Source organism: Eutrigla gurnardus (assembly GCF_963514095.1).
Source record: "Eutrigla gurnardus genome assembly, chromosome: 2".
Classification (NCBI taxonomy): domain Eukaryota; kingdom Metazoa; phylum Chordata; class Actinopteri; order Perciformes; family Triglidae; genus Eutrigla; species Eutrigla gurnardus.
This window is the reverse complement of record NC_139916.1, coordinates 8,201,068-8,226,847: the sequence shown is the minus strand read 5'-3', so window position 1 is coordinate 8,226,847 and position 25,780 is coordinate 8,201,068. Positions and strand designations below refer to the sequence as shown.

At 43.3% G+C, this 25,780-nt stretch overlaps 1 protein-coding gene across 2 annotated transcripts; it reads right to left on the bottom strand.

Annotated features, from left to right (window-relative positions):
- Positions 1-146: 146 nt before the first annotated feature.
- iffo2b (intermediate filament family orphan 2b) lies at positions 147-25,007 on the bottom strand. Of its 2 annotated transcripts, none has more exons than XM_084035610.1 (8): positions 23,949-25,007; positions 8,304-8,364; positions 6,611-6,706; positions 5,267-5,437; positions 4,501-4,649; positions 3,745-3,949; positions 3,507-3,605; positions 147-3,303 (listed from the first exon to the last, which is right to left on the bottom strand). In XM_084035610.1, exons 1-8 carry the CDS (start codon positions 24,422-24,424, stop codon positions 3,070-3,072), a joined length of 1,491 nt encoding a protein of 496 aa, XP_083891736.1. In that variant the 5' UTR covers positions 24,425-25,007; the 3' UTR covers positions 147-3,069. The 2 variants fall into 2 exon arrangements, with proteins under 2 accessions (XP_083891736.1, XP_083891737.1); XM_084035611.1 differs by having other exon boundaries at positions 3,745-3,919; positions 23,949-25,000.
- Positions 25,008-25,780: the final 773 nt, after the last annotated feature.

Here is a 25,780-nt window from a genome sequence, read left to right as displayed (position 1 = left end):
TAAACAGAGCATTATGGTATATATTACAAAAACAACAAATACAACATATTACAATATTTGCTGAAAACATGATTCCTCCACTTAAAATGAAAAGAGACTTTAATGAGTGGAAAACAAGAAACAAATTAGGCAGAATTTTTATCCAATCCACCATTTTATTTCATTTCCCCCCAATATCAATCGAGTACATTCATAATTTTAAAGAATCTGCCCCTGACCCCCCTGTGAATACGTTGTATCAATAGTTAAAACAATAATAATCACAAATCTAAGAGAGAACGCAATTCAATTAAAGCAGACAGATCAACCACTTAAAATGAAACCAAGAGGACGCTTCCTGTGATGCAAATGAAACACAAAGACCAGCTTCCAATACAGTAGATTTTACTGAAATATGGCCACAAGTATTGCTGCACCGTTTATCTCCCCGTCATGTTTATGAAATTAAATATAAGAAATAATGACATTTAACAGCAAAGAGGTATGCCAATGAACGCCTTGAACTGTATGTTGACATAATAGTTAACACGGTTTAATCCCAGTGCCACACTGATAAAAAATAAAACAAAAGAAATCCTATAAAACCCCCTTTTCATATGAAACATTCACATCCACCCGGATCTTAACATACATCAAGGTCACATATACTCCAAGTTGGTCAGGTAAGAACCCGTTAAGAAGAGCGAAACATACCAAGGTCTCCAATAACAGCACACCATGTATCCCTGGATTTAAACGGCTACATTTATTTCCTCAGCTTTTACCTGTAAGGTCTTAAGAGGAGGCTTCCAATCAAGCTACATTCGTTAAGGAGGGGAGCTACAGTTTTTATCAACTGGAAGCCATTTGAATTCGACCTGCTCCGATGAGAACATGGAGATAATACACTCATCGTAAGAAAACGAATCCAGTAAACGTCTGCAAACGAAACGGAGACTAATCGCGTAGTGGTGGTGGTGGTGGTGGTGGTGGACATGTACAAACACGGAGACTCTCCAGAGTTACGAGGATTCATAGCTTGATTTACATTTTTGTCACTGTACACGCTGCTTTGGTTGGCTGGTTAGTGTGATGGTGGTGTGGGCTACAGAGAGTGGACTGTGGTGTTAGGCCTGCTGCTTCCGGATGTCACAGCCGTTCAATCGAATGAAGCGCTTGATGTCGATACGACGTACAGTACCAGTAAAGTAATGTCCGAGTTACTCATCAGGCTGGTTTTACATCAACTCAAACAGAAAGTGATATAAAGGCTCTCTGTGTCTACGACGGTTCCTCACCCTTGTCTTATGTCATTCGTTTCTATTATAGGTGATCTGATATGGTCAGTAAGTGACCGCAAATGTAATAGTTCTGCAAAATGAATAAAAGCAGAACAATGTGACAATAACACACTTTTTGGTTAACGTAGAATGATTACAAAACAGTGAAAAATACATTTTTTTTATCCCACAAAGACAATTAATTAATGATTAAGATAAACGGTCTGCATTGCTATTTAGTTAAAAAAAAAAAAAAACTGTTAAAAAAAAAGACTCACAGCTCCTTTTCTCCAAACAAACATGCTGAAATAACAAAGGGCCTGCATTTTTAACATTCTGCCGTTATAAAACTTCACGATAGAAGTAGCACTTATTTAATCTTTGATCCAGCAAACCGCACAGACGTTATAATACAAAGAGGTGATTAAAAAAAAGGATCACTTCTCTCCCCATGCGTCGGTCACTTTCCACGCTGAAAAGCACTGAAAAGCAAAATGTGAGACATCTCGCTCTGTCGCGAAGAGACTTTATATGAACAAAAAAGGCCTCTGGGGTATACGATCACATGCCTGCAGCCCTCTATGTACAGTCTGACACTTATTTAGCTCCAATAAGAGAAAAGCAACATGTGCAACCTGTCTGGAACAGAGTCCCCTGCAGGACAGCAGGTGGCAGCACACGAAGAAACCACACCCAAACAAAGATGGATGTTCAACTATGAGTGAAGCTTTTCAAAATGTGTCCTTTGGTTTTTCTTAAGACGTGCAGTTAAGACACGTTACATGTCTTAACGGCACGAGACGAGAACGGCGTGTCGTGCATCAGAATCAGAAGAACGCCCTGTCTGTTTCAGAAGCATCTGGCAAATGTTGACTACAGTCGTGAATGAAGATATTAGTCCCTCGTTGAGGGGGCCCTGTTCCGGTTTTTACTGTTGATGTCTATGAAAACAAAATCTCCCAGCCTAAGATTATTTCACGCACACAAAAAGAGTTCTCAGAACGATACGTAGAAAACACCTGCTTTGCTTGAAAGGCTTAATCGTATTGGTTTGAAGGGAAACAAGAAAGGGTGAAGCCAGTCCAAAAGTAAGGCCAGCTAAATTGCATAGGACATCAGTAGTACACCGATGCATCGAAAGGCTGTGCTCCTTTCCTCCGTCGACTTTGGCAACTCTGCAGAGTTCCCCCAGAAACCACCAGAACTCCAACACCATTCGTCTCCACCCCTCCTTTTGTCTCCTTGGCAGAAGACCCTTCAACGCCCCCTTAGACTTTAATTTGGACTGCAAACGCAAACAAACAAAATAGCGCTCCAATATAGGCGCTTTTTCAATCTAAATTAAATCTCACAATGTATATGAGGGATGGATTTTACGTGGAGGAGCACAATATGTACTATTTTCAATTCCTTTAGAATAAAAGGACATTAATAGGGTAAGAATTCTTACAAAATACTTCTCAGCCAGTTTAAAATATTCTCGATTTTTTTTTTTGTTTTCTGTCCCCTTAAATGATGTGAAGCTCTGGAGGAGGATCCAGCGAGGCAGCAATGAGGAAGAGAGCACAGCTCGGACTCTTATTTGCACCTGTTCTGTTCTCTCTCCCCCCCATAAACAAAAGAAATAGTATAAAAGCACCAGTTCTGGGCCTGCGTCAGTGAGCACGACCGTCAGAACTTCAACAGGTCATAAAGGCCCAGATTTGGGATTCTCCACCCCTCTAGTAGGATGGAGCTCTGTACACATTTGACCCCTGGGACGAGGGCCGTTCAGGAAGAGATGGGACAACGCCCCCCGGCTGTGCGGCCATCAACTAACGGGGACTTCGGCCTCCGGGTCCTTGTCCGATATCTCGTCCTGGATCTCGTCTGTGTTCCCTGAGTCGCTGCTCGCCACAGAGCTGGTGGAGGGAGAGTTCCTGCCGCCTTTGATCATCCGCCGGCAGGTCTCCATCTGCACGTCCAGGCCTCTTTTCATGCTGCACATCTCCATGTACTCGTGCAGGTGTCGGTTCATGTCACTCTTGGCTGTGGCCAGTTCCATCTGAGAGAAGGGAGCAGTTGCATTTGTGAAATGGTAATTTCCTGACCTGCATTAATAGCTTTAAATGGCTTTTTTTCTTAAATGGAGTTTCTCCAATGCCTTTGTGCATTGCATTATGGGAGAATAGTGTCTGTAAATCACGGCTAATGTTCCTTTTTGTTTTGGTATTCTTTAATCTGGCTTTGAAGTCTATGTTGGTCTACCTCGATCTGGCCGATGGTCTCCTGGTACTCCTCCTCTCTGGTCTTAAATAGTGACTCCGTTTCATCGATGAGGCTGCCAAGACTTCCATCCTGGGAGTCCTTAGAGAGCACAGACAGAAGTCTCATTCATCATGCATGAGGAAACGTCTGACACAGCAACCATAGCAATGATCTACACGCCCAGTTTAAAAAAAAACGGATGGCGTGCAAAGGGACCATAAACGCAGGCGGGACTCACCGGCTCAGCGGCTTCACTGCCGTTGCCGTTGGAGGCGCAGGCGGTCGCGCCGGGCGCCGCGGTGACGGCGCCTGGCACGTTGTAGTTTGTGAAGTCCTCCCACAGCAACAGAGTCTCCTCGTTCTCCTCCCACGTCAGGCTGTCGCAGTCGTCGTCAATTTCAAACGTCTCGCGCCTGGCAACAAAGGAGTTATCTGAACAATGTCTGCGTAGGGACAAGGGCAGAGAAAGAACAGGAGAGAGGGGAGAGGAAGAACGAGTATAACAAGCCAAGAGGAAAAAGCCCTTATGAAGAAGACAAACAGAAGGAAGAGATTACGGAAAAGACGAGAGCAGTCACTGAGAACTTTCTTTACAAAGTATTTTATGGGTTCATGATTAGTAAATGGGCTACTCCAGCATAGTCAATGGATGTGAGAGTGAAAAAAAGAGTGAAAACAATTAGAGAGCACATGGAAATTAATTACTGTAACTTTAACAAAGCAAATGGACTCCAAAGTATTTATATCTTCTGCATTTTGCTGAATGAGCATACTGTGTTAGTTGCAATACTCCATATAAACACTAGAGGGAGATGAAGGAATACACTGCAATTCCATGGAAACATCTGTACTGGTACTGTTACTGCAGATAATAGAGAAATCTGTGTGTGTGTGTGTGTGTGTGTGTGTGTGTGTGTGTGTGTGTGTGTGTGTGTGTGTGTGTGTGTGTGTGTGTGTGTGTGTGTGTGTGTGTGTGTGTGTGTGTGGGGCTTACAGCTGGTTGAGCATGCGTTTCATTTCGTCTGTGATGTTGAGCGACCCGGGGACGTCCTCCTCCGAAGGGCTGGGCTCGGCGTCCATCTCTGAACTCTCTTCATCGGACACGACTTTACGCTCTTTTTTCCTGCAGCAGGCCATGGCACCCTGCGACACACACACACACACACACACACACACACACACACACGCAGAAATATAAACGTGTTGCCTGAGGATCCAGGGACCTGATGTAACCTGTGGGAAAACGTGTTTAGTTGCACATAGCGTATTAAAAAAATAATTTTATGTGCTATTGAAGAATTGATTACCATCTGAACACACACACACACACAGGTTTTGTGTTGGGACACACCTCACAACAACATATAATATTTATAGCCACCAGCTTGATTAACAGTGGATTTATACTCTGGGCTAAAGCAAGCGCTGTTGGAGCAATATGATAACCTTGTGAAGAGTTGCCACACATCAGCATTTTTCTGTGTGTTTATGTGTGTGTGTGTGTGTGTGTGTGAGTTACTACCTTAAGTCTTCTGTATGCTTGTATATGTGTGTTTACAAACATGCATGCTTTCCTGCCCCTTTCAGAAGGGTCACTGAGTGCATGATCAGCCGGTAAAATAGAAAAAGCTACTACGCACATTCGGCCGGCGGCGGCTCTGATTTCATTTCAAGGAGTGCTGACTGTTTCCTTCACAGAATAATTCATATATTTTGCTGCGATTTACTGTCAAGCGGTGAAACGGCAGACGGGTGCCCACCTTCTCTGGCAGCGACCGGGCCGGACTGATGCTGAACATCTTGGACATGTCCTCTGAGTTGCGTTGCTGAGCCACATCGCACAGTTTGGCCGTGATGTCGATCCGCCTGCAGATGTCCATGTCCACATGCCGGGCCTTCTCCTGGATCTTGGTGTCCAGGTCAGACATTTGCTGCGCGGGTAAGGACAGTTGTTTTAAGGCTACGTGTCGTCCAAACGCCTTCTCTCATTGTGCACAACACACAAAAAGGATTCACTGTGGTAGGTGAAGAACTAGATTGCTATAAACTGACCACACTGTTAATATTACGTCAGTTCAGTTAATCTGCTCACTAGAAATATAATAATAATTAATCTGTGTTGATAAAATCATCCATACCAGCTTGTCTTTTTCACTCTTAATTATTAATTTCACGTCTGTAAATTGATATGTATCTAAATGTTTACTGTTCAAATCATATTTACATTTAAGATGCAATTATATCATTTTTAAATTTGCTTTTTTTAATTCATAACTTTATAATGTCCTTGTCACTCTCACTGCTGCCTATCTTAGCCAAGACACTTGACAATATTTTTAGGTAAAAATAAAAAAAAGATATAGAGTGCTAAAACTATTCCAATGCATCATAATTTTGGATAATATGTAATAGGGTGGATATGGATGATGTAAATAGGTCACATGTATTTTGGTTCTTCCTATTACAGTGAATGTTGTAACAACAGGGGCGAAGAGAGGAGGGTCCCAACGATCTAAGACGTCTAACCACTATGTCTAACTAGGAGATCCGCTTACCTGCCTCTGGATTCACACATCAGGGGAGAAGTCAAGCACAGAAAATAACGTCAACAACTCTACAGATGCCAGAAGTGAAGAGAAGCAGGAGAAACAACAAAAGCTTAGCAAAAAAAAAAAAAAGAAAGCGTCTGGCTTTATTTATCCCTGAGCAAGCACTGGCTGTGACCGAGCCCACTGCAGTATATTAGAAGTGTATCCATCGCTGGAGCAGAACCTGCCAGAAAACAAAACACGGCCGCACAGGACAGGAAGTGCTCGATCCACAAGCTATCTGAGCTTTTTTCAATGAATTCTTAGGAGTCTTACTGGCTTTATATATTCCTCCCAAATAAGGAAGGAAGGAAGGAAGGAAGGAAGGAAGGGTGTGTGTTTAGTTTTATAATCTAGCCCTGAATGAATAGCCTTTATCAGAAAGCCGCTTAGTAATGTGCAGGAAAAGGATTGTACATTCTTCAAACGCTGATAAACGTGAGTTGCGTGTGGGAGTTAACACTTTGTCGGACTTATGGGAAAGTTATGTTGACGTCACCCTGAACAAATACTCACATCGGTCATCAGACTCTTGAAGACCACGAGTTCAGCCTTCAGTCGGTCCACCTTTTCGCTGAGCTCGTCCTGGACCTCGGTGGACTCCTGGGCGCTCTGAGAGTTATCATGAATTAAAATGAGACTCGTGACGAGTAAGAAAAGACACTATAGGGTTTAGTGGAGGCTTAACCACAATAACTGTTGCAGAATAAAGTTCAATAGGTCAATAAAACTTTATTATACCGTTTATAACATGCATTCAGGTAGATAACTCTTCTATTCAGATAAGGTCCTTCAGTCAAATAAAGCTTTCATACTGTGGGACATTTTCATATTGGTTACTGTGTAGCTTTCTATGATCAATGCCCAGACGTCAGTTTACTTTCTTTTTCATATTTACATAACTGAGATAAGTATGACCCACTGCTAAAAGCATTGGGAGATAACTGGGGTGTTTGGTATGAAACGGGAGTTAACTATGTAAAATCCTTGCATGTGTTTTACATAAGAAGGTCCAATAGGCTAAAACTGCATAGTTCAACATTTTGGGAAAACAGCTTATTCTCTTTCTGTCTGGGGTTTTACAGGCAGTTATGTGCCTCGCTATAGCTGCTGCCAAATCACATACTTTGTATTTTTAGTACATAATGCAGCTGCCCTGACTAAGTACATACGTGCAGCATGCCTTCAGAAATAGTCCTGTACGAAACCTCCCGTAAACCCACAGCGTGTGGTTTTACATGGACTGGTTGGTAGATATTGATCCGATCCGACAGAGTCAGGCAGGCTGTTTCCCTCCTGACCTCACAAGACTTTAAAACATCGAACATTCAGCTGCTGATCGGACTTCTTTTTTTTACAAACCACACATTCATGGTCCAGCCTCACTTTTGGTCTTAAACACACGTAAACACGTCTAACTCTTAAGAAAACTTGCTTTTTTTCTGGAGCTTGCAAAATAAACTACCCATCATTTCCCAACTAAATAGAGGGCTATCCTATTTAACCACTAAACATGACTCAGCAGTGTACATTTTACAAAGACTAAAAGGATAAATAACCCGGTTATTAACCCATCCCTAACATCCCTTTGGCTCTGAGCCCTTCACAATAAATGGCTGTTTGCACTGAATGTACTCTCGCTGAACGCTTTTCCAGGCCTTCCATAAACACATAGGCGTCCGCTAAAAGGTTAAAGCCCTCGTGGGGATGGCACTCCACCTCTCTATCTTTGCTGACCCAGAATCCAAGTCCAGCCCACATGCTGTCACTGATCGACCTTGCTTGACCAGATGAGGTATGTTTGTGATACAGCCTCACGGCGTGACACTTTAAATTGATTTAGCCTCGAAATCTATTTCCATGGCCTGCTCTGGACGGAAACATAATGCTAGACTGCTGATTAAAGTTGATGTTTATGGGCCAAAGGACTCCTGATAATATATATATATATATTCTAATCTGACCCACATCCTCCTGATTCTTCTCATGCAGATCTGCTGAGTCCACCCAAAGTACACACCCCAAAGAACTGAGCTATGTATAAATATTTACATGTGTTCTGTAGTAGCAGTTTAAAAAATGTGTGTACACACATGCCTTGTATAAAGATTTGTGCTCCATGTCTGTATGTGATGAATGGCCTTTGGCAAGAGATCAAGTAGCTGTGCGTGTAAGTGAAATATATATCCCATTCTTTATGTTTCCCAACCTGCTGCATGGTCTCCACCGTGGACTCCAGCTGCTCCCGCCTGGACACCTCCTCCTCCCATCTGCAACACAGAGCACAGAGGTGGGTCAGTTACCGCTAGGCCTGGTCCCCCGAGGGCCTCGAGACAGGTTAATGGTACTTTTGTGGGGATAATACTCCCGTCTCTGATTACAAAACGCCCTTGACGTTCAGCCCCCCCTCCCCTCCCCATCTTTTGTCTCCTTCCTCTTTTGTGCAGTCATCTTTACACACCCACTGCCTCAATAAATGCAGAAAAGGGAGTTCCTCCATTTAACCAACACTCCAAACATTTCTCATGAATATGTTTTTAACCATACCATGAGCATGGCTAAAAATAAAAGTGCCAGACCCCCCCCCCCAATAGGCTACTAGCTATAATTAGCTTCCCTCTCCCCGACAGTTCGCATCAGTCATCTGCCCATGGCAGCTGAGTACGAACTAAATGAGGATCCTCTGTATCGGCCGTGCAGTAGGCTATGTTCTGCATCGTGATCAGTCAGTTCAGCAATGCTGCTCCGAACGCACACTCGTCCTGTTCCCCGGGATACGAGACGGCGGGCTTGCTGAGTCATGGACGCTTCCCAAAAGAGAGTTTGAGGCTCAGAATGGATGAGGAAGTCATTCAGCAACGTGACGTAACCGCACAATGTCAGACACCCGTGTGAGGATTAGCCAGCGAGGGCCAAATGGACGATGACAGTGGGGTTTTCTATCTCTCTCTCTGTGTGTGTGTGTGTGACAGTGAGAATATGTGTGTGAACTGTAAGTACAGCATGCCTGTCCATATATGTTTACTGACATTTGATGACCACTGCTGCATTCTGGGACGTCACTGTAGCCGTTTACCAAGGAGGATAACAAACACAGCAAGAGGTTGCTTTAGTATCCCGACAAACGTTACCAAAAGATTCCCCTTTTTCTCAACAAAACTCAGCCCTGTTTCCACTGGGGACCAGCTGGTTCGTACTGTGTCATTAGTGAGAAGTATTCCATGGAAGGGCTCGCCAGCTCACGCTGTGATTGAAACCTTGTTGTTAAAAAACGCTGGCAGAGCGGCTTCACCGTGGCCACAACGCTCCGCCTCCGTGCCGCAGCACTCTGGCTAAGGGCTTCGGGGTTCACGACTACATCACAGACGCAAATCTGTCTGCATCTGCATCGCTGTGGTCACTTCCCGAAGAAAGCACCTAGTCCCTTTTCCCCCCAATGCTACGGGGCGATAACTGGACAACGTGATTAAATCGACCGATGGAGGGACAGCCTCCCTCTGTCAACAATATGTCAAGGCCATTTAAGTCATCCATCAAACGTAATGGAGTCATTGATAGAAACGAAGCAGCCACTGCTTCCACATTGCTTGTCGCAGCTACAATTCAGCCATCCATAAAAGTCTAATGGAAAAACCAGACGGGCGTCCGGATAAAAAAAAAAAAAGGCCAATCCAAACAGAGATGACACGACCGCACAGCAAAAGTATTCTACTTGTCTGCCATAACTGTGGCTCTGGTTTTGCTGAACCTTTGGCAGGACCGAGTCAAACCAACCCACCCGGAGTCTCCTTACAAGGGCAAAGCCAGCGGGAGGGTCGGAGCCTGTGTGAACTCACGGATGTCTGTTTTCCACCAGGCACATCCTCTGTAATCTCACTAACTGTGCCGTGTTAGAGATGCGTTCGCTCATCCGGCAAATCTAGCTGCAAAGAATTCAGAGAATTTTTGGGAGGCAAATATAAAGGAAAATAGACAGTAAGCAAAGCCAAACTGTAATTATATGTTACAAGAGGGACTTACAGACTGTCTCATTTTCAATGAGAAAATGAAAAGCCCTATAAAGAAAGAATCATCTGTATTTAGTTTTTTGCTCATTTCAGCCACGTTTTCTCCAGTAAAGCACGTGTGACTACAGTAGTAAAGTCTCAAAAATCTTCTTTTCTTTGGCAGCACTTGTGGAAGTGATTGCAGGTTTGTTTTTGGATCCAAACGGTTAGATTCTTCCCAGGAATGTCTTCACAGACGCCCAGTTTGTAATGCTTCAAATGCAAGGACGGGCCACACCGTTGTGTTATCTCATTCGGTGATAGAGACTTAACAGACATATATTTAAATCTTTGACATCATTTCTTTAAGTTGAATTGGTCAAATTAAATGAATGAAGAAGAAAAAAAACACATTTCAATGGATGCCAATATTCACACATTCTGTGATCAGAGGCTCCTAGTGCATCACTGAGGGAGAAAAATGAATCTTCTCACATCAAACAGACATTTTCTCTTATGATTTTGGTCTGCTGAACAATAGCATTCCTGCAGCGCCTGCCAACCAACACTCCCTGCCTGGTGTGGTATGTCTGGGAGTTTGCACGCGAGCTGCTGTTTTCCCATCACGCTGCCGGACACATCCAAAAACCCACGGCACACGTTTGTTGTGCTTTTTAATGACAGGTCTCATGAGGATATTTTTATGGCTGAGGCTGATTTATCGCTGCCAGAATTAAAATGGAGAAAAAAAATATCTTGGATGTTTACTATCAAATGATTATTATTTCTTAATTAACGAAAGTTGCTCTGATGGACAAATCCCAAAGATCTGTTATGCAAGAGGCGGTAAATACCAAAGGAACACACAGGCAATACCAGAAGGAGCGCAGGGAAAAGTTAGAGGCGTGGTTGTGTATCATTCCACAAAGCCTTTGTTGCAAATAAAAGTTTGACTCAGACAACGCCCTGTTTAAACCCTACAGTGTCCTGGGAAGTGTTACTTACTGAATGGAAATTCTATCCTACTATATATCAAATGACAAGTTCAAAAATGGATTCTAGTGCAGATTAAGCACATCTTTCCTGCAATTCCTAAACGTATTTGTATTTTGGTGGCATTTTTTTGGTCAAAATGCTGTAGTGGTCCTATGTCCCCTTTGTCCTTTCAGTTATTTCCATTTCCATTTTAATCAGTGAGGCTAAAAAACAGAACACTCTTCAGTGTAATGCAATAACCAAAGACTACAGTCAAAAATAATTATAATAAATAATAAACTGTGTGTATTTGTGCAGGTATATATTGAACTGTTGGTATGCGTGTCCGTAACCCCGACAAACATCAGGAATAAATACTTGAAATAGAAATATGGTAACATTTATATTTTGGGAATATTTGGTGAAAAAGTAAAGTATTTATCTATTATTCGAGATCACTGGAAACAATTGATTATAATGTCTACTCTAGTAACAAAATATTACTATGTAATCATATTCACAACAATAATGAGTAGTCCTTAAACTAATGCTCAGCCGGCCAACACCCGAAGTTTAATAATAATAATAATCATCATCATCATAAAAATGCTTTGTCAGCAGAGCCTATATTAATATTTGTGGACCAAATAAACGAAGCAGCGCTCCGTAAAATAGCATCTTAGTCTGAACATGAGAGATTTTAATAGGGCCATTACAATTCATTCTCATGAGGGCAGGCAATAGTAAAACAGGAAGTGTTATATGATAACAGATTGACGGATCGATACATCTGGCTACATGCAGGACAAACACCCGTTCAGCTCGGTGGCTCACATGTAATGAGGATCACTGACAGCTTTGACGGATCACGTCTGAGAGTCCAGAGGCATAAGATTCCTCCCATGGCTCCTATAGGTGCCGACATAATGTCTTCTCCATGACACCAGCATTCTCCCCACCCTCTATTTGCAATTATACAGCGTACACACCGGGGCCATCATTTACTCTCAGGACAGATTCTTCCAATAATCTTGGTCAGATAGGAGGAGCGTGATGGGAAGAAGCATCCGTGGCACGGAGATGTGAAATATTAAGGCTTTCCTGAGAGGGAGAGAAGATGAGGGGGGGTTGACTATAGTAGGTCATCGATCTAATGCCATGAAACCATAGCTTCCCCAGACTCCACAGAGACACGTGTGGCGTGCCGATGAGTCAGTCATGTGATACGGATCAGACCAGTAGGTAAAGGTGGAGCCCACCGTCCGGCTGCTCGAGGGTCTCCGCTGACAAGACGATGCACCAAGGTCAAAGCTCATTTCAGTGCTCTGCTCCACCTCCCTCCCTGAACTCGATCCATATACACAACCACACACACACACACATTCTCCCCCGTCTTCTTTTACAATCTCGTGTCCATGGAAACCGCGTCATCGGAAGTGCACGCAGATTAATTCGTGGCTCGCTAAATGGTGTAAACTGTGCATCGTTCTCCGACGGGCGACTCCTCTGCTTGATGTTCTGCAGGCATCTCCAGACTTAATATAGCGCTGCTAACTCAGACAGCACACACCGCCAGACCATGGGGGGAATGTTCCCAAGCCACCATTATGGTTGACCCCTTCGGGAGGGAGTACATTGTGCTAGTAGCTAATATAGGAGACAGTATTTAAATACATACACATTATACTCCTGAAAGAAGTAGTCAAGTACGGATATATAGCATGTAATAGGCGTGAATATTCTTTGTTTCCCAACTGATTACATTGAATTATGTGTATTTTACAGGCAGTAACTGAGACGGTTCAGTCCATAGGGGGACTTGGCTCGTGAACTGAAGGATTGCACAGACCAAGTTGCCATACAGTGTGGGATAGTTGCTGGAGAGGAGCCAGTTTTCTTCCTGGACACTAACAAGCTGCCCTTGAGCAATGCATCAGACTCTCACATCAGTGCCTTTGCTGTACCAGCCCACTGCCCCTAATACTAGGTTGGTTTAATGCGGTGGCTAAATGTCACTGTGAGGTGAGCTGCGTGACAATAAAAGGTGATTTACATTACATTTTGACAGGCTAGCAGCTCTTTGAGGTTGTACTTGGGACCAGCTCAAGCAGACATATCCGGTGCTGAGAAGTGAAGCAGGAAACAGGAAAGTGCTAAAAATTGCAGTTACTCAAACCACCTCAGTGGTTCCTAACAGACCCGTGTTAAAATGCCTGACTTTACGGAACTATATTGCCTTGTACAAAAACAGATTTGGTCTCTGTAGTCTCTTAGTTTGGCTCACCTCTTTGCCTATTTTTGGATTAGCCACGAGTTAGTCTGTGTCGTCGCTGCCAGAACCTGAGCTTCACCACGGCTCTTCAGACACCGATGGGTGACTGAGCCCAAACATAGTCTTTGGACTAGCGGTGCTTTGAGCTAAATGCTAATTTCAACATGCTAAAATGTTCACTGCGCTAATGCTAGCATGTTGATGTTTAGCAGGTGTACAATTTAGCATGTTTGCATGCTAACGTTAATTAGCACCGAATGTCATTAGTTTAGCAGTTTTTTGCCCACTGGAGGATCAATGTTATACAATCCATCCCCTGGGGACCATGAATGTGTGTATCAACAATTCCATGGCAATCCATCCAGTAGTTGTTGAGCTATTGCAATAAAAAAACAACAACTAAAAAGTCAACCTCATGTGGGCGCTAGAGGAAAAGTCAGGGAATTATCTACAAAGTGGTACTTTTTATTGTCCAGTATATTAAAGTAAACGGAAGTATTTAGTCAGATAATTGGCTGTTAGCGCTGAGATTGCAGTAACTACATGTTTGAGTGTGAACTGAACACAAGTATAATAAATGACACCACTCTGCTTCCTAAGAGCCGACCGTTTTGTGTCTTTTCCAATAAACCAGGATGATCTAAGCTGAACTCAGACCTTCAGGTTGTAGTTTATGACTACAGTGACTGTAAGAGGTCAGCTTCTCTGTAAACTATGACGACTGCATCATCATTAGTGGTTAATCCCTCCCACCATCTAAAGGCTTGGACGTTGTTAGAGATATCTCTCTCTGACTGTGAATGGCACATAAATTATTTAATAGTTTATAGGATAGAACTGGAGTATTTTCAACATGTCTGTACCACGTTTAATAGCTTTTTAGTGTCACTTATCTTTGATTTGATGTGTTGAATTTTTGTCTTGTGACCAGTGACCTCATCAAAGTAATTTAATTTTCGCTTAAACGGCAATAAAATCATCTCATCAATGCAGGTCTATTCACATTAGAGCGTCTGATATATAAATACAAGGTTATCTATGCTAATGACCATGAAGCAACTGGCCATATAACTGCTGTATGCTTGTTAGATATGTTATTTACAATGCAAATACAATGCCCCACTAAATGACATGACAAAGTGAAGTGTCCACATATTGATAGGAAAAGTATATACCCTGTGTGTGTGTGTGTGTGTGTGTGTGTGTGTGTGTGTGTGTGTGTGTGTGTGTGTGTGTGTGTGTGTGTCTTTAGAGGTACAAATATACAATTTGTGCATACTATATGTGCGTTTATCTAAAAACATTTTTTGCTTTTTGCTTTCTGTCTCAACACAGCTGTTCCTCGAATGGGTTGCCAGTTCGTTGCACAACCTGCGTTTTCATGGTCGAGTGGAGTGACACTCAGACAGACTCATGTCAAGTGATGAATCTTTCGTGGTATGAATTCATTTTGTAACATGCAGCTGTACATTTGGGTTACTTTGTGTGATGGTGTTTCAAAATTTCCATTTTTTCCACACTATCTGGCAACCCCAAAGTCTCCTGACCCCTGACTACGCAGAGATACCACCTGACACCAACGTCGTTATTCTATTGGCTCACAAGCCTTGTAGAAGACGCAGCCACACATCTACACAGAGGTAAACAAAACATTAATTTTGGACCCGTCAAAATTTTTGAAAATTATTAATTTACAATCAAAACATTTTTTCACAAGAAGTGATACTTTGTTTCTGCACCTTTCTAAAAGCTCTGTGGATGTTTTATTTTTTTTAATTATTCTTTTACATAAAAATGTTATCAATATGACCTTTAATTTAAGTTCTTGCAACAACTTAAAAAGCGGAGTAATCTTTCCATAAGCTTCATATTTGTGTCGGGAGCTAATCATTCCAGCCATCATTAACGAGCTAAAACATAATGTGATCTGGAACGATTAGTAAACACTGAAGCAGCTCTATGAAGCAAGTTCAGACAGACTAAACTCTTGTACAACAAGGACTAGCCGCGACAAAACGAGGCAAACATTAAAAATTAAAAATAAAAACCGTGCACACAAATCATGTTCCTGACATTCTTTAGAACAGGGTGAGACTATAACGAACACCAGCGGATCCTCCCTTCATACTGACGGAGTGACAGATAATTGGAAGCCGGTGTTGTAACATGTCTGATCCTCTGTCCTGACCTGGCCCCGCAACCTCGCTGCACTGACTTTTCCCAACAATATGGGTGTGAGCTTGACTCGTTTGTGCACTTGCATTATCTAATTGCTTAATTCCCAAAGCCTGTCCTTGCCCTCTTTTTTTCTCTGGCCGGAGGGATGCTGATGTCAGCATGGCTGTAAATCTTCTAGAGAGGAGACAAATGCATTAAGTGTTGACATGTAATTACCACCATGTGATCAACCCGGAAAAAAAAATTGCTTTCAAAAGAACTTCTGATGGTATTTACGATGGTAATTATTAGTGTTGAATCTTTGCAGGGACATGTAAAGGTGTTGCCCATCAGTGAAACCGCCCTTAACGTAATGGTTTGTTAAGATTTCTAATGGCTGACAGTTAAATGTCTTTGCTGGCAGAACTGGCAAGAAGTCAAGAGTTTCTGTCAACAAGACTTTATTACAAACTACGAATGACTAATACCTGGAAAGTGATATTGTGACAGAAAATCAGTTTCCCCCTGCAGTCTCCGCTGGAAACCGACCCCACCCAATGCACACAACTGTGCTGTTAAGTAGCTATTTCCCCCCCGATGAATGAATTCACTGCAGTCCAAATCCATCATTATAACTCTGAGCCTCCGGCTGTTTACTTGACAATCGTATACTCGTACAGTATAACTAAGGAGAGCCTTCTTTACAATCCCATAATGCAGGGGCTTTGAGTCGGACGTCCCGGTTGACAAATAATGGCGTGGATTTGTGAGATTCCTTGTAAGAAACAAGAAAGAAACAAGAGCACAAATAACAGCCGGCATGCCTGTTTTGGGTGGAGCTGCACTGGGAGTGACATTAAAGAAGAAATGATGAAGATGTTCATTTTTGGCACAAATCCCCAACCAGCCTGGGTGTGTTCAGTCGAATTATGTGAGACATAACAGAGCTTTGAGCCGCCGCCACCAGACAAACGTCTTTTGTACCTCTGGGTACACACACCTGCAGGATGAACCCCGGGAGCTCTGGTCACAGGAAATCTGCTTTCTTGACCACAATTATGTTTCGGTTCAACCTCATACAGGGATCTAAAACCACCGGGCCACATCCAGTTTGATAACATCCCCTGTATGTTGAACTCTGAACTGTTTTTAATTATTATTATTACATATTATTGATTGACTACTGGCATTTAGTGCTCTCGTTCACACTCAAAACACTGAGCACAGTAAGCTACACCATAGAGACACTGACCTTCAGGGTTCAAGGACCGGAGGGAACCAACCCTTAATGGATCGGACCCACTCGACCTCCCGAACCACAGCCAATTCCAGTCAATTAATACACTCGTCGATTGATTTATTGTTTTGAATCATCAAATTCTCATGGTCCAGCCCTAAAAAGGGGATATTATTAGTGTATTTGCTCGTTTATGATTGTGACCTGAATATCTTTGAGTTTTTAAGACGACCCCTTGGGCTTTGGGACATTTCGTGTTTTTTTTTATATATATATATTTATAGATTTAATCTAGACAGTTGTAGCCTAAATAAAAGCAAGTTTAATAGTGATAAATGATGAATTAACACTGATAAAATGTTAATTTATTGACACTTGCCCCGGCTATGACTCAGGCTTTCTAAAATATAAATGTGTCCAAATATAGCCTACATTAATATATCTCCACTGGGTTAAAATAGAAGCTTTTATTTACCTGTTGCCATGGTGAATCCTGGTATAAGAGCTCTATTGATGATGGCTTTTTTTCATTCCCCACTCTCAAACTTAACCTGAAGTGAACAGTGTTGACTCTGATCAGCTTCACTAACTTGTTTTGGACTGATATCCATAATTGGATGTAATTGGAAATAACTCACATTCCATCTTTTACTGATGTTGATGCCATTTATTTTATGGACATCTAGGATACTAGTATATCAGTGACTGGTAATCTGATTATTTGGGGCAAATATATTCATACTTGTAAGTGGAATGGCACTCCATCTTTTTGGCCAAATACTTAATTAAATGAAATGAAATGAAATTAGCAGTAAGGCTAAAAACTGTTCACATACTTTTCTCAGTCCTTGCTTTTTTAACATCTCTTATCTTGCCTTGTGTGCTTCTCATCTGATGACATGTATTTTAATTCTCCTTTTTTCAGTAGTATACATAATTATCCTTATCATTTATAATTTTGTGTATGTTTGATGCTTCATCTCCACCTTTTTTTTTATTTTTTTTTATCAATTTTTGTCTACTTTATTCCTTGTCTTAATTTTGACCATTCTATTAACTGAATGGAATAAAAAATCTGATCAGCCATTCTGGAACCGAAAACTGAGTTTCCCATCTCAGAGTTCAGAGTTAGTTAAACCTGCTTGCTGAAATAGGGCCCTGGTCTACCTTAAGGTCAAGTATGCAAGAACACAGAGGTATATTTATACTCGCACACCATCTTTCTATCTGGCACATGTAAGTCATAATTACTGCTCAGTGGTGCGTGTGTGTGTTTTTCAAGGTGCCTCACGAAATAACATTTCCTCGGAAATAAGCTTTTGAAATCCAGCGGTTATTAAGTCAGGATGCTGTGCCAGCACATCCAGGCCATTTAGAGAAGGTGCAACATCTATTCAAACGGAGCAGGTCTGAACACAAATGTAAATGATAAAGTGTGAATAAGGATTAGGTGTGACCATTATGTACTTAGCAGTGAGATTTACTCGACCTATCAAATGCCACGCCTCCTGCTTTGCCTCGGGGTCTGCAAATGCAGCAAGGAGGAGTAGCGGTGCTTTTCCAAAAACAATCCACCACCCCAACCGTACAGCACACCTCGCCGACACGGCCGGTGCTTACGAAAGACAGGTGCATTCCTGCACTTTTAAATATGGCAACGCGCCACTGCTCTCAGCTGTATCGATACCCATGAATAATCAATCGCAGCAGCACAGCAGCAGCTCCAGGAAAAGCTCAGAGGGAACAAAGGCACCGTGAAGCTGAGACGGAAACGCACTCACTTCATGGTAGCAACCAGATTTTCCAGTTAGATCAAACCACGTTTCTGGGGGGGGTTTCTTGGCTTTTTTGTTTGTAGATAATGATCTATAGTCCATGGACAACTGTGTTCCTTAAAGTGATGGTTCGGAGTGAAATGAAGTTTGGTAACATTCCATGCATTATTAGTGGGGTAATTTACGAGATATACATAGTGTACCATTCGTGCCAGTACTTAGCCATTTGGCTGATAGCCCTACCAATGTTGATCATCGCTAAAAATGCTTCTGAGGGGGTATTTGGCTGGATGTCATGGTGGAAATAACCTAGGGTGCATTTCACTCCAAACCATCACTTTAAATGATAAGGCTGGCATTGTTCTATATTTTTCTTATTGTTGACCAATCCCATGAAAACAAAACCCCCAAAATGTGTTCGTCTGAAGATGTAAATCCTTCAGTATTAGTAGTGTTAACATGTCGCAAATGTATAGATTTAGATTAAAATCCTCTGCAATTTACTAAAGTGAAGGGTTGGTCTGGTTTTTTAGCAACTGTTACTCAAAAAGAGGTCATCGGTGCATTCCTTGGGGACTATTTTCAGCTGCGGATTAGCACACATTTGGTGCTCTAGTTCTTAATCTTTTTTGGCTTGCCAACCTTTATCACACAACACCCATGACCTCTCATCACAAATTCAGATTAAATGCTCCACAATTAAAAAAGATTATAAGAGAGCCAGAAATAATTTAACATTTTGTGCAGAAATATGCGTCCGTTCTTTTCTCCTCAGTCATTAATCATCTCACGACCCCTCTGGATTTATTTTTCCAAGTCTTTGGAGCAACCTGACACCCATGTTGGTAACCACTGCTCTTTCCAGCAGCCAGACAGCGTATGTGGGATTCACTCAAAATAAACTACAGTGCCCATGGTCAACGTAATAAAGAAACCTGATGTGTTCCTGGGCAACAATGGAGATCTATGACACAGAGGAATAAGCTATATTCTTAAACGTTTCCACTGGCAACCACCCAGCGTTTTAATGATGATGATATCTATAAAATAAATGCTTTGTCCAAGCAATAAAGATGAAGTAATAATGGAGTCTGCAAATAAATTCAAAGGCATGTTGGGAGCTTTTTGTAAGCCAAGCCCACCAGACAGGAAGAGGGAGTAAAAGTGAAACAATATAGACTCTCATCTGGAGCTCAATGGTCTTAGTGAACCAATTCTCTCTCTGTATCTCAGCAGCAGGGAGTCTTCCACCTCGAGAGGCCCGGCTCAGTGCAGCGGTTGCGTGCCAGGATATGGCGCAGAGCCGGTAGGAGGTTGGAGCCTCTGTGCTAGACAGCTTAGAGAAAAGCTCTCTCCTGAATAGACGGCCTGGATTACGCACGGGGCAGGTCAGCACCAGTCAGAAAAGAGGCCGACTGAAGAGCTCATCAGTGTGGGGAAATATGATATTGGAAGCACAATGCAGCCGTCAGATTTTGGAAGCACACTCCACCTCGCCCTGTAATTAGTCAGTTCATTAGCACGAACAACCCCTGAATCCTACGCTCAAAAGAGACGCAGCTCTCCCTTTCACTTCTCTTTAATCGCGGGAAGAAAAGATCAAAGCCTCGGAAAAAAGCATCTTCGGGTGAATTTTCATAGCATTGATCCACTAAATTCACCTGGAAGGGAATTATTCATGCAGCAAGAACTGGAGGCCCAGAGGCTTTTCTCTTCACGTCCCGCATCGCCAACATTGTCATCCAGCAGGACAGCTGTACTCCGTTCACTGACGGAATAAACAGCCAATTAGGAGAGGCCAGAGCACTGATCTCTGGTTCAAGTCCCAGCTGGGGGAGAGCTCACAGCTGATGTGCCCTTTAGCACTACAGTATTTCTAAAACACTGCATTGCACCTAGAAAATTGTATTATAATGTAAACCATCATCCTCTCTGCATCTGTCTGTGCCACCTTCATCTCAATAGCTGCCTCTATCTCACAGAAATGCATGTAAAGCAGTCAACGGCACGCTATGCTCTCAGTTCTTTGGAATACGCAAATAATACCCATATCTTTATACCACGTGTCTTTTAGTCAGTAATATGCATAATAGAGAGAGCGGTCAGCATTATATTTGCAGCATCAGTTTAACATGTAAATACTAAACAAAGGTGAACTTTCCCTTCTTGGCCACATAAAGGTATCCGTCACAGGCAAACACAGTTTCGATTCTCACTTAACACACAGTTTGCTGCCAGCTGTCAAACACGTTTGTCAATGTCAGCCGCTGTTTTTGCAACATTTTTAGCACTATTGCATGCCGGTGGCAATTACTGGCAAAGACTCAGTCACCCCCAAGTGAAACATTTCACAGTGATGCGAAACAGAGGGATATAAAAACAGTGTGAACGAGGGCGCTGGCATTAACCTTACCTTTGCTTGGTCGTTTGTCAGCGTGAGGGGTTTGTCATATGAGCTGGCTGTCTGATTTATGCTGCCTATGCTTGGACAAGTGTTTGTGTATGTGCCCTCTGTTGTGTGTGTGTGTGTGTGTGTGTGTGTGTGTGTGTGTGTGTGTGTGTGTGTGTGTGTGTGTGTGTGTGTGTGTGTGTGTGTGTGTGTGTGTGTGTGTGTGTGTGTGTGTGTGTGTGTGTGTGTGTGTGTGCATGAGAGGCCAAGCACATGTTCACCATTTGATGGCAAAATAATCAAATAAATGTGTTAAGAATGTGGACTAAATCAGTTAAAGAGCTTTCCCAGATTCAAAAATACATCCGGTGGGTTGAGAGCGAACACTCACAGACTGTTCTCTACACCAGATGTTGTATAATGGAGAAAAAGACTATTTGGGAATATATAATTAATGTCAATTTATGTTGTTGGAGCAATTCACTTTTCTAATCAGAGAAACTGCTACTGTCTGTAGATGGTTGAGGAAATATCTGAAGGGAAATAAACCGCATGACAGAATTGCACTCTTAAAAGAAGCAGAAAACAAAAATAACACTTAAACCTATCATAAAAAAAAGCCAAATCAGAAAAGGGTACTAAACAGTGATTTTATAAGATAGAAGTTAAGAATAATTGAATGACTCTCTATATATAACTTCCCTGTGAGTGCACTGACTCAGTGACACAGAATGTGTGTCCAACTGGATATCCTGTCCAGTCATTGTAACACTAGCATATCCTTTTTTGGGGAAATTCTGCTTGAGAAGATGGACGACATATATGTTGCTATAATGTTTGCAGGCAAGTTTATGCTTGTTTACAATGCAGTTTGTTTATCTTGTACTTTGATGCCACTTTCCACGTATTCAAGCAGCCCCTGAACGTCTGAAGTGACACAACAATGTGTGTGAAATCACACCGTTCTGCCTCAGGCTCAGATAATAGTGTCTGGATCAGAAAGAGGCGTGTTGTAAAATGACGGCACCGAGTGACATGATGGGACGAATGCAAGCGATCGAATCAGAAATGGACCAGCTATAGCCATCCATCTCCCCTGTGTGTGTCCACACTCGTATAGCTTTAATAAATCACCGGGGCGGTGTGGGAGCATAGGGGCCCTCCGTCCGGGTATAGGAAGCCTTACAAAGCAGTCTGTATGACAGAGAGGGGCGGAGGGGCTGTAGAGGGGTGGGGTGAAGGACGAAGGAATGGCCGTACACAAAGAGCACAGAACAGGCAAAGGCAGGATGGGGCTCGCGGGCCTGAATGCTGAAACGTGACTATGGGGAAGAGGATTAAGGCTGAGAGAAAACTACTGGGAGGTGAAGTCGGCAGTGATGCAATGATTGAGCTCAGAGCGGAGAAAGAATGTGAGACGCAGGGAAAGGGATTGATTACTCTGATTACTGGCCAATAAAAATGTCTGGTCCCTCACGTCTCAGGATGTAAAGTGTTTGACATTTTGGTACTTGTTAGTGTTGTTAAAGACCAAATGTAAACCCAGATAACAACTACATGGATGTAAAAAATTATGAACAAAAACAATCAGTTTACCAACCACTCAAAAGCCACTACTTGGTGGTTTCACCAGTGCAGTATAGATTTCTTTATTTTGCTTTCTAATTCAAACTGAGATGTCTCTTTAAATGACTCATAAAGTCATGAGCTCCCATTTTTTGCCAAAGGAGACCCCACATTTTGGGCTTCAGCTGCAGCAGTCTTTAATTTGGCCGACGTCCCAGTCACTGCCGTCAGGCTTCTCAGGCCCAAATGCACAAAAAAGGATATGCTAGTGTTACGGAGAATGACTGGACAGGATATCCAGTTCAAGGGAGAGGACGCACATTCTGTGTCACTGAGTCAGCGCCGGCAGAGGGAAGCCGGCGTTCGTCAGAGCCGAGCTCCCTGAGCAGACAGAGGCCTGTTAAAATGCCTCTCTGCTTGACTCATGGCAGCAGACAGAAGCATGCGGTTGCTTGGCATGTCTCCCCCCCCCACCAGTAGCCGGCCAAGCAGGCCAGCGGTGACGTGGGTCAGCCAGGGACGCTGCAGTGAGTCCTCAAGGAAAAACAATAAACGCCTCTTATTAAGAACAATTGGTGGAGAAAAGGAATTTCCTCAGAAGACTGTGAGAAACGGTATCGGTTCAATTCATAAGGAGCATGTGTGTGAAATGCTGAGCTCAGCTCTGACATCACTCATGTGAAATGCTCCATCGCTATGATGTCTGACACCTGTCATGCCTGTCACCACTATACTGTCACCCGGTGACGCTGGCGCACCCACACCGGAGGAGTAAGGGAGATGAAATCAGCTCTCAGCCAATTTAGAAATAATATCCGAGAGCCGATCAATTGCTTGGTCTATAAAATGTCATATACTGTGAAAAAGGCCCATCATGACATTTCTCCACCCAGGGTGACGTCTTCATATAGCTTGTTTTGTCCGACCAGAAGTCCAACACCCAAAGATACTCAACCAGAGCAGAGCAATGAATCATAACACTGGAGAACATTTTGTCTTTCAAAAAATGTACAAAATAATAATCAAATATCAGAATAGTTGCTGATTTCTGTCCATCATCTAATCCTTTCATCTGAACAATTTAACATGCTAAAACAATATTTTACAGCCATATTGATTAAGTGCCGCGACTCAATGTAGCCCCACATCAGAACGACTTCTGGGCTTCTAAACTGCTCGGCCTACATCTCCAACAGGTCAACCCCTGCCCTTCTAACTGCAGTGTGGTCTCCGATGCACGCTTAATGGGAAATGACTTGAATATTCCTGTTGTTAAAGTGATCTCAGATCTTATTTTTTACTTTCATTCTTATTTTTCTGTTTAGCTTGTGTGAGGGCAGCCATGATGGGGGCCCAGAAAAGAAAAGGGAGGCCCCCAGCAACACTCCCTCAGGGCCTCGCGCTACTCCCCTGCAAATGATGAATGTCAAATATATCAGGCTTTAAAGAAATACCATACATTGCCAGCTTTAGTATCAACATCAGCTTTTTACTCACTTTTTCCTATACTCGTCCCTCTCCCGTTTGACTTTGGCCAACACGTTATACAGAGCCCTCAGCTCGGGGGTGATGGTGTCAATCTGGACCCCGACTCCGTCCGGATGCGACCACGACACCCCGGGTCCGCGCAGCGTCTCAAAGCCCTCCCCTTGCCTCCGGACGTGGGTGAAACTCCAGATGGTGCCCGGCAACCGCGAATCGGGTCCGTCCGTCTGCACGGCGACCTCGCGGGCGTAAAGGTGGCGGTACTGCGCCTTCAGCAGGGCTTGCTGCAGCTGGCTCTCCAGCAGCTTGTTCCGCCTCTCGAGCTCGTGGACCTTGGCGAGGAAGCAGCGGAACCGCAGGTTGAGCGTCTTGAGCACGTGGATGTTGGAGCCCAGGTCGTTACGCAGGGCGCTGGTCACCGCGCCCGACCCGGCGGGGACGTTGCAGACCGGCCCGGGCGGAGAGTCGGAGTAAAACAGCGAGTTCATGTTGGTAAACAATCACAAGTATTCCCAAGTATGGCTCTGTCCGGTGTGTACGCAACAACAACAACAACAACAGCAGCAACAACAACAAAAATAGCTGTTTTTATCTTTGCATATTGCTTCACCCCCCCAGGACGAGTTTGTCCTTACAATGCAGATACTGGGAGTGACTGGGAGGCTGGAGAAGGGGTGACCATCACTGTCCCGGCTGGATGTCTACCCCCGAGCTACTGACATGGACCCCCGCCGCAGGCAAACAATAAACCCGAAGTCCTGTAAGAGGCACCGAGGGCATTATCTTCCGAAGGAGCGAGAGATTTGACGCAGACCGCAATAAGCAGCAGCAGCAGCAGCAGCAGCACTCCCCGTCGCCCTCATCGCTGTCGGTTGCCTTTGCTTCGTCAGTCGCTGCTGATGCTGTGCGGGTTCATATAGCCAGCCGGCGGATGAAGATGGTCCACCTTCTTTCCTTATCATCCCCTCCCCGCTCACCGTGTGGCTCCGTCTGGTGTCTTCGTGTGGTGGTGCGGTGGTGGTGGTGGTGTCGGTGGAGGAGGCAGGACGCAGCAGGAGGACGCGGCAGGACGCAGGAGGAGCGCGAGCCTCTCTGTGGTGTGCGCGCGGATCATGTTGCAAAGTGCTAAACTCGGCACTATCGCCAACATCGGGCCCCTCCCACCTCGCCGAGGGCAGAACCATAAGCCTCGCTAATAGGATAAAGCGGCCCAGAATAACAATGCATTTTTCATTTATTTGTTTGACGCATGTTATTCGTGCAGCATATTAAGTTTGTTTTTTTTAACTTGTTATAGGTTTACAGTTGAATACTTTCTCAAACGTTCAGTGTATTCTACTCCTCCTTATATGACTATAGGGATATGGTAATATATTATAGTAGGCTGTATTTTATATATACACAAATAAGTAAATATAGGCTGTATAGTGTTTATATGTAGCCTACGTCATACTGTTAGCTTTCTAATCACAAGTTATTGTAAAGTTGTCCTACTTCCTATGTGTACCCACATTGCTGTATGTTTTTGTTCATGCCATCCTTCGGCTACTCACAGGGCAAGAGAGGTAAATGTGTTCCTAAGTGTGTTGACACCTGACTGCCAATAATGTGCAAATGTACCTAAGTGAGTCTGCAAGTGAAATGCCATATCATAATAATACCGGTGTGCGACCGTTTTCAACTGAATCATTCGGTCCCATATTGAGCTCCATATTAATGGCCATGTCTTTAGCAGAGCCTATCAAAACATTAGCCCAAATAAAAAATAAATAAATAAAGCTACCGCGACTCCTAACTCGTACGTTTATGCAGGAGCAGGGGCGCGTTTCCGCATACCAGCAAGA